Genomic DNA, 9,275 nt, shown 5'->3' on the forward strand with positions numbered 1-9,275 from the left:
CACTTGAGGGTCTCCTGCAGGCTTTCCTTCACTTCAGCTGCCACAGTCTCCTCCCCAAACCCTGTGTTGTCGAATGTGACCCACCCTGTTTAAAAGAGAGTTTTTAATTAGGCAATGTATAGTTTTGCTAAGGACACCAAGCTGGAATGATATAAAAGGAGTTAAGTCTTGCAAAGGGACTAACAACAACAAGGATCCCTTTCTATGTTAGATCCGTGTACATTTATTCAAGGTTCTATACATATATTTATAACAGAATGTGACTAGATCAATAGGTACTCCTCTGGTGGGAGCCCTGGTGGTGCAGTGTGTTAAACCGCTGAGCTGCTGAACTTGTGGACTGAAAGGTTGCAGGTTCGAATCCGGGGAGCAGAGTGAGCACCCACTGTTAGCCCCAGCTTCTGCCAACCTAGCAGTTTGAAAACATGCAAATGTGAGTAGATCAATAAGTACTGCTCCAGCGGGAAGATAAGGGTGCGCCATGCAGTCATGCCAGCCACATGGTGTCAACGGACAACATGGAGATGAACACCAGCCCCCAGAATTGGACATGACTAGACTTAATGTCAGGGAAAACCTTTACCCTTACCAATTGCTTCCTACCCCAGTCAGTGACACAGAAACAAAGGGATTCCAATGTCTTTTTTGCCTAAAGCTGGAGTGAGGGACATTTACATATCTATGCTCTGGCCTGGGAAAGCTAAAAAGTTAGCAAAGGGAAAAGCCAAATAAACAATATATTTTATAATATTGCACCTATTTCTGAAATCTAAAATATACCCTTTCTGCCTATACTTGCCTCTCTGTGTCATCTTTGATTTACCTTTGCTGTTTCCTGCTGCCACAGCTGGGTTCTATTAAAACCATAATTCCTGGGTATTTCCTGACCCCGTACTCCCTAAACAAGCTCTTTTTTCCTGCTATTTTCCCTTCCTTCTTTCATCCCCAAATGTGTTCTCCTTTCTCCCCAACTAACCCGGAGTCACCTTTCACTCCCATGGATATCTCGCTATGATGTCTACTGATCCTCATGTGAGAGGAACTGGAATGCGGAAATGGGTGAAAACGAGAGACAGGGGGCAAAGGAGGAGGCAATCAGATAAGGGTAACCCTTTTATTGGGGGTTAGAAACAATAGATTGGGGGTCGTTGGGCTTCCAGTAGCTGCTGCTGGATGTCTCCAGGTCTTGAAATTAATCTAGTTGTAAAACTAAAAGCCACGTTAACTTGCGGAACACTCCGCTGTGGTACCAAGTTAATCAATTTAATATTTTTGATCAGAGAGGGGTTGATAACACCTGCAGCTGGGTCTTTGTCAGCCATTTACGGCTGAGCCACCAACGCAACGCTTTGCCAGAAGTGGCATCCCTGGAGCCAAAGCCTTGCCATCTCTTTTCAGAAACAAGGCAGCAGGAGGATACCTGGGCAAGTCCCAACGGAGATGGACATCATGGTCAAGGTAGCATCCCACCATGTCCAGAAAAGGGGAGCCCTTAGAATCATAGACTTATAGAGACCCCAGGGGGCATCTATTCCAACCCCTACTTCCAGACAGGAAGACACAAAGTCCTTCTGACAGATGGCCATCCAGCTTTTGCTTATAAACTTCCAGAGAAGGAGACTCTACTAGACTCCCAGGCAGCAGATTCCACTGCCAAACAGCACTTAGCATTTCTTCCTAAAGTTTAAGTGGAATCTTTTTACATGCAATTTGAATTCATGGCTCCATTGTGTCCAAGTCTCTCGAGCAGCAGAAAACAAGCTTTCTCCCCAGTGGGACATCCTTTCAAATATTTAAACATAGCTCTCATGGCCCCTTCTCTCATCCTTCTTTTCACCAAACTAAATATCCCCAGCCTTTCCTCAGAGGCTTGTTTTCCAAACCATCAACCATTTTGGTCACCTTTCTTATCCATATCTTTGAATAGCTTTGCCCAGAACAGGACACAAGGTTATTCCAGGTGAGGCCTGACCAAGGCAGAATAGAGTCCTTCAGTCTAGACACTAGACTTCTCTCGATGTAGCCTAGAATCGCATTGGCTGGGCTCCTGGTCCTCCTCTCCCACCAGGTGGGGATCCAGGCCCCCCTTGTGACCGCTCTCCCGTCTTCCTCTGCAGCTGGTGAAAGGAGGTTTTGCCCGTCTCCAGAGCTGCTTTGCGGAGCTGCGTGCCGTGGCGGCCGAGGGGGCTTTCCGTCCTGGGGAGGATGCCGCCATGGTGCAGGCCGTACGGGACGGGCTCCAGCAGTTCAAGCAGTACACAGGGCGAGGGATGGCCGGTGCCCCCCTCAGCAGCTGTGCCATCGAGGTAAGGGGGGCGGGGGTCTCTTGATACCTGCTTCCACTCACAAGGAGAAGAAAGTGGATCAAATATAAGGGACCTGGACAAAGACTAAAGCCTTCCTGGGACCCACCGGAGACTCCAGAGTGTGGGTACTTTGGTCTGTTTGCATTTTCAGTTTCCAGCCAGCGGTTCAGATTTGCTTGTCATCCACATAGAAAGAAGACAGCAGAGCAAAAGGGGGTGTCAGGATTCCAGAATTGTAATTGGCACAAAGATCACACCTGCTGCAACCTTCCTTAAGAGTGATAGCCACAACTGCTGTCCTGCTTTTCGTACAGTCAGCCTAGTCTCTCACAGGCCCCATCTAAAATTCAGATTATCTGCTTTGAACCAGATTATATTGCAGTGTAGACTCTCATAATCCACTTCAAAGCAAATATGTGAATTGAATTGATGACTCTGGCACTTTAAGACGGCTTGAAATTGACACTGCCCATTTTAACTCATAGCTATTGCTGCGTTTTATTGAGTTTTATTTAATTGATTGGGTTTTTTTTGTACATTTTTTGTCCAACTGTAAAATTTCCTTTTCCCATTTCGTATCACTCTGCACTTTGCCTGGGATCTACGAATTAGTCTCCTGTTTTTAACACTGTATCCTGCTTGTTGATTTTAATGATTGTTTTTATTGATGTTGATGTTTTTTACTGGGATAATTGTTTTATTGCTTTGTTACTGTTTTGTTTGTTTTATCGGGCCTGGCCCCATGTAAACCGCCCCGAGTCCCGTCGGGGAGATGGGGCGGGGTATAAAAATAAAGTTGTTGTTGTTGTTATTATTATTATTATTATTATTATTATTAAATTGTTTTATGTTAATTGATATTGTTACTGTCTTATAAATGTTTATGTATTTTATTCTGCAATGTCCTGCAGCACTATTATGTGCTTTTGTAAGCTGCCCCAAATCCCTTTTGGGAGATGGTGGTGGGATATCATTAAAGTTTATTTATATTATTATTTATTATTATCTGCTTTGATAATTTCAATTATATGGCAGTGTAGAAGGGCCCTAAAAGGTCAGGCCAAGAATGCTCAGGGGTGGGGAAGGATTTGAACCAGGGTCTCCTCTCTGTCCAGGCTGCCTTCTGTCCACTCCATGGCCAAATAGTGCTACTGATGGTTGGCAATAAGTCAAAGCAGGCTGGCCACTGATCAAGATGCCTGTCCCTTTGGCCACTGCCTGGCATAAATGGGAGCCCAGGCCCCACCAGTGTTGTTGGCCAGCACATACAAGACCTCTTCTTTTCTTCCAGATTACCATTCTAACCAGCCGACCCAGCACAGAAGTGGCCCGACAGCTGGAAGCTGGCCTCCGGGGCACTGACTTGGTCAATCTGCGCCAGCTGCAGGTGGTGGAGGTGGCCCCAGGAGGGCTGCAGGAGGAGCCCTGGCCGGGGACTGGAGGAGGAAGTAGTGACCCCAGCGAGAGCCCCTTGGAAGAGGGTGAGTTTGCCCAATCAGAAGGCGTATCCAATCCACCCAGCATTTTCCAGAGTCCTTCCTTGGAAGCAAAGGCTCCTGGATGCTTTTGTTTGGAGCAGTCAGAGGCCTTTGGTTGCTTGCAGGTCAGTTGAGCCCCCACCTTACCATTTAATGATTGAGAAAGGCCACTTTGATGGCCTTAGTTCCTCTTCCCTGTGCAGTAGGAAGGAACTTAATCACTGGTTTCCCCTCATTCCTGCGGAGCTAAATGTTTTAATCCAGGCATGGGCAAACTTTGGCCCTCCTCCAGGTGTTTTGGACTTCAACTCCCACAATTCCTAACAGGTTGTTAGGAATTGTGGGAGTTGAAGTCCAAAACACCTGGAGGAGGGCCAAAGTTTGCCCATGTCAGTTTGAACCCAGATTTTGAAAGCAGCTGTTTTCCCACCACATATGTATCTGGAGGAAAAGAGCACGGGATTGCCCTGGGACTATCAATGCCGTGCCACTCCCACTGGGCAAGCGGCCAGGGTTTTCTGCCTTATCTCCAGGCCTGTTGGGAGGGTGGCGAAGGCAGGGCTGGTGCCACCTGCTGGGCAGAGGAGCCACGGCAGTGACCACCCTTCTCTTCTCTTTGTTCTGGACCGTTTGAGCCAAGACAGATGGCAGCTCCTCGCTGCTCCTAATCCGGAGCCTCATGGGGGGCTCATCGGCACTTGATCCCTCCCACTGCTCATCCAGATTAGCCCCCCTCCTGCTCCTTCCAGGCCTGCGACTGGTGCACTTCTCTGTTGCTAGGCCCACAAGGCTGCCTGATTCCCCTTCCTTGCCCCCGCTCCCAAATTTAATCTAAGAGGTTTAGAAGAGCCTAATCCTCACTGATAGGCAGATGAGCCTGGGCTGGAGGGAGGGGTATGTATGCCATCCATACCCCTCCCTACTCCAACGTGGGGGAGGGGCATCGTAGCCTGTTCAGTGAACCAGATGTGTCACCTTCCTCTCTCTTAACTCCCTTACAGAAGCCACTACCCCCCTCCTGGGCCCAGAGGTGGACCTCCATGTGGTGGAGAACGAGGTGGTGGCGCTGGAGGGCGTCTTCAAGGCCTGGCTCCAAGGCCACGGCACTGACCAGGAGAATCTCCACCTCCTCCTGCCCACAGTACCCCTTGGCCACACTGCCGGCCCACGGGGCAGCCTAGGTAAGCGCCCTTCCTTGTTTGGAGGTGCCAGTTGCGAGGCAAAGATAGAGTCTCCTTGCCCACAGTCTTCTGGGAGCCCCATACTTGCCCAGATGGAGAGCACAGCAAGAGCCTGAAAAACACCCCCTTTAAACACAGGGGAGGGCTAAACCTATTGAGGAACCCACCCAGACCCAGGCTTGATTGAGCAAACTTGAAGGGGACAGGGGGCCTGATTTTATTTTATTAATAAACTGTGCCCGGCCACGCATTGCTGCAGCATAGTCCTAAGTGGGGTTTTCTTCCCGGCATTCAATATGGCCTAGAAAGGATTCCCCTAGGTATGAAACAGCCAGGCTTTGAAGCTGCAAGGTCACTCCTTAGAAAGTGATGAGTATTATAGCCAAATTTGGTGTGATTTGGCCCGGTGGTTTTGTTGTTAACTCAGTCCTAATTATGCACATTACATTTTTATGTATATAGATAGCAATAGTATGATTAAATAAATAGCCTTTATCTTTGGTTTTGGAGGAAATCAATTGAGGAAAGTGCTACAGGAGAACACAGGGCGACAGGGCAGCAATAAACAGCCATTGCCTTCTTTAAAGATGCAAAAGTGAATCAATTGAAGGTCTGGGAATGTCAAGCCAAAGAACTCTCCATAAAGGAAGGCGCAACAGTCTTAAGCCTTAAGATGTAAGATAGTTCAAACAAAGATGGTGTTTTGATTTTGACCAGATGGGTTCTTCAAAGTAAGAGAGAAGCATCAAATGGTGGAAATGGTGGGGAAATTGCTATTTTTTGATACACACCCATACACAACCATGTGCAGGATGAAACAAGATGAAAGAGAGAGGAGAGCATGAGAATGAGGATGTTGTTGTAAAGTCAACTGTCCCTGCAAAACCATAAGAATCCTATGGGAGACCTCATTCGGTGTGCCGCTCTCCTTCCACGCGGTCATCCGCAGATCTTCTATTTGCAAATAAAGGCTGTCGTACTTTTCATCTCCTCTGCATCCCTTCATCTCATTGGAAACCGGGCAATGAGACCAGGCCTTGGGAAGTTACAAGGTTTGCCTTCTTAACAAGGGGCATCACAACTGAGCCTTTTCAAGCTGGTCAGCCAGTTTGGGAAGGACTCTCTTCCATCTGTCGGGAGTGCTTCAGTTGTGTCTCCCTGCCTAGCAGAAGAGGGTTGGATTGGACAGCGCTTGTGGTCTCTAGGAGTCTGATTCCACACACACACAAATGAAACACACCTGTAGCTTCTGGACTAGCCCTGGGTGCAGCTCAAGAGGGGCATGGGCCCAGCTGAAAGAGAGGACTGCCCATTCCTTCTAAGATAGGCGTGGGAAAACTTTGGCCCTCCTCTAGGTGTTTGGGACTTCAACTCCCACAATTCCTAGCAACCTACCGGCTGTTAGGAATTGTGGGAGTTGGTCCAAAACACCTGGAGGAGGGCCCAAGTTTGCCCTCGCCTGGTGTAAGCATTCAAACAGGCAGTGTCTTCCTTCGTCCTCCATGGGCCCCTCGTTTCTCCCCCCACCTCTCCCCACAGCATGTCTGAAGTGTGACATCCAGGAGCGGCTCCTCAGCCCGGCTCTGCTTCCACCGCTGGGCCCAGGAGAAGACAAGGCCAAAGGCAGCAATGCCACTGCCAGCTGCTTCTGGATGGCCCCCAGACCAGACCTGGCTCCGCGACGACTCAGGGTCCTCAGGTACTTCTCTCTGGGGGCAGGTCCTCTCCAACAGAAGGGCAAGAGGTCAGCATAGGTGGCACCCACCTGAAGGGCAGGCTGGCCAACCTAGAAGCCCTGCCTCAAAGTGGAGGAACAGACACTTTGAAGGTTTGCTTTTCTGGACCCTTGTGGAAAGGGGCCAAGTCAAGGGAGTCCTTGGAGGCTAGGCCTGTGCCCACCATGACCATGACTCTGACTAGCTAGCTTCCATTGCCATACCTGGGGACAAGATCTGCCTGATGTACCAAAAGGCCATAGAGAGATGTGGGGAGGAGAGCATGCTATGTGGGGAGGAGAGCATGCAGGGGCAGACTACAAGTCTCTTCCTGATGTGGGCTCCTATAGAACAGACATGGGCAAACTTGGGCCCTCCCTCCAGGTGTTTTGGACTCCAACTCCAACTTGAAATCCAAAACACCTGGAGGGCGCAAGTTCGCCCATGTCTGTTCTAGACGTCTGACACAAGCCCCCCCCCCCCTTTGTGTCTCCAGGGCATTGAGAGCGGAGGGTCTGTGTGCCTCCGTCCTCTTCGGACTCCCTCTGGTCATCCGGCCTACAAGTTGCTGGAAGCTAAACTGGGACGAACTGGAGGCCAACCAGCACCGCTTCCAGGCCCTCTGCTGTGGCTTGCGGGTGAGGAGTCCAGGGGCATGAAAGAGAGATGTGCAAGGAGTCTATGGCAGGCATCCTCAAACTACGTCCCTCCAGCTGACCACTGAACAAACTGGCTAGACCAGGCATGGGCCAACTTGGGCCCTCCAGGTGTTTTGGACTTCAACTCCCACAATTCCTAACAGCCTACCGGCTGTTAGGAATTGTGGGAGTTGAAGTCCAAAACACCTGGAGGGCCCAAGTTGGTCTATGCCTGCCCTAGCAGCTGGAGGGCTGCAATTTGAGGGTGCCTGCCCTATAGGATTGAGTGGAGGGGGGCTTGCATGGGAGGTGCTGCTGTTTCACCCTTCCCATTTTCCTTCCAGAGCAGAGAATGGCTTCTTCTGGCCCAGTACGAACCGCAGGAGGGTCCCGTCCCACGCAGGGAGCCCCCTGCCACTGCCCCCGTGGCCTCCCTCTGGGTCCTGCTGCCTGCGGCCTCCTGCTCCTCCCTCCTCCTGCGCTCCGTGGCCCCCAGAGAGCTCCTCCTGCCAGGCTCCTTCCATGCTCCCCCGGCGGAGCCCCCAGACCCAGCACTCAGAGACATGGAGGCAAGTGCCAGGGCATAGGGTGGGAGGGGGTGTTCTTGGACCAGGGCTCCCCAAGGCACACACTCCCTTTGCCCTGAAATGTGGGGACACCAAAAGAGCTCCGAAGACAGTCTTTCTCAGCCAGGAGGGGGGTCGAGAGGGGGTGTCAGAGGGGTCGCCAAAGACCATCAGAAAACACGTATTTATGATAGTCTTAGGAACCACTTTGGCAGAGCAGGCTGAAGATTTCTCTGCCTATCCTTCCCTTCAAGGCCTATTTTCCCCAAACTCCACCAGTCTCCAATTTTGGGCATATTGACTATTCATGCCAAGTTTGGTCCAGATCCATCATTGTTTGTGGAGTCCTCAGTGCTTTCTGGATGTAGATGAACTACAACTCCCATACTCAAGGCGAATGCCCACCAAACCCTTCCAGTATAAATCCCAGCAACTACAACTCCAAAATGTCAAGGTCTATTTTCCCCAAACTCCACCAGTGTCCAATTTTGGGCATATTGAGTATTTGTGCCAAGTTTGGTCCAGATCCATCATTGTTTGAGTCCACAGTGCTCTCTGATGTAGGTGAACTACAACTCTCAAATTCAATGCTCACTGAACCCTTCCAGTATTTCCTGTTGGTCATGAGAGTGCTCTATGCCAAGATAGGTGTAATTGCCTCATTGGTGTAGTTCTGAATGCTCTTTGATTGTAGGTGAACTGTAAATTCCAGCAACTACAACTCCCAAATAACAAAACCAATCCGCCTCCAAATTTGGGTGTATGGGGTATTTGTGCCTAATTTGGTCCAGTGAATGAAGATACATCCTGCATATTGGATATTTACATTATGATTCATAACGGGAGCAAAATGACAGTTATGAGGCAGCAACGAAAATAATGTTATGGTTGGGTGGTCACCATAACATGAGGGACTGTATTAAGGGGTCGCAGCATTAGGAAGGTTGGGAACCACTGTCCTAAGAGGACTGCCGGAGCTCAGTCAGGGCTCCAAGGGCTACCTAAGCCTGGGAATCCAAGGCCTTTGCATTCAGTAGCTGTGAGTCCCATTTGGCCCTCCTCCTCTGTGATGAATTGTGCCCTTTTCTGCTTCTTGGGGGTCCAAAGGGATGCTGGCAGGAGGGCTGAGGTGCTCTCTACCCCCCCCCCACCCCACTTCCAAGAAAGCTTCTGCACTGGAGCAAACTAAGCCTTTTCTACCTGCCCCTTCCTCAGAGCATCCTGGAGGGCCTCGACGTGGAGCCGGCCTTCGACCCCCTGAGCCTTGAGACCCACCTGTACCAGGCACTGCGGGCCCACCTGGCCCAACCTCTGGCCCCCCGCCCGGCCCAACCTCTGGCCCCCCGTCCAGCTCCGCGCCCCGCTGAGCGGCACCTGCCCCGCCAGGTAGG

At 50.4% G+C, this 9,275-nt stretch overlaps 1 protein-coding gene across 2 annotated transcripts in view; it reads left to right on the forward strand.

Moving 5' to 3' along the window:
* m1ap (meiosis 1 associated protein) overlaps positions 1-9,275 on the forward strand; it is a 28,262-nt gene that overhangs the window by 11,348 nt on the left and 7,639 nt on the right. For both annotated transcript variants that reach the window (XM_062980858.1, XM_062980859.1), the window contains exons 4-10: positions 2,118-2,306; positions 3,598-3,787; positions 4,786-4,965; positions 6,505-6,664; positions 7,177-7,318; positions 7,663-7,887; positions 9,100-9,270. In XM_062980858.1, the coding sequence (XP_062836928.1) occupies positions 2,118-2,306; positions 3,598-3,787; positions 4,786-4,965; positions 6,505-6,664; positions 7,177-7,318; positions 7,663-7,887; positions 9,100-9,270 (1,257 nt within the window). The remainder of the gene's footprint in view (positions 1-2,117; positions 2,307-3,597; positions 3,788-4,785; positions 4,966-6,504; positions 6,665-7,176; positions 7,319-7,662; positions 7,888-9,099; positions 9,271-9,275) is intronic.

This window comes from Anolis carolinensis, chromosome 5, assembly GCF_035594765.1.
Source record: "Anolis carolinensis isolate JA03-04 chromosome 5, rAnoCar3.1.pri, whole genome shotgun sequence".
NCBI lineage: Eukaryota > Metazoa > Chordata > Lepidosauria > Squamata > Dactyloidae > Anolis > Anolis carolinensis.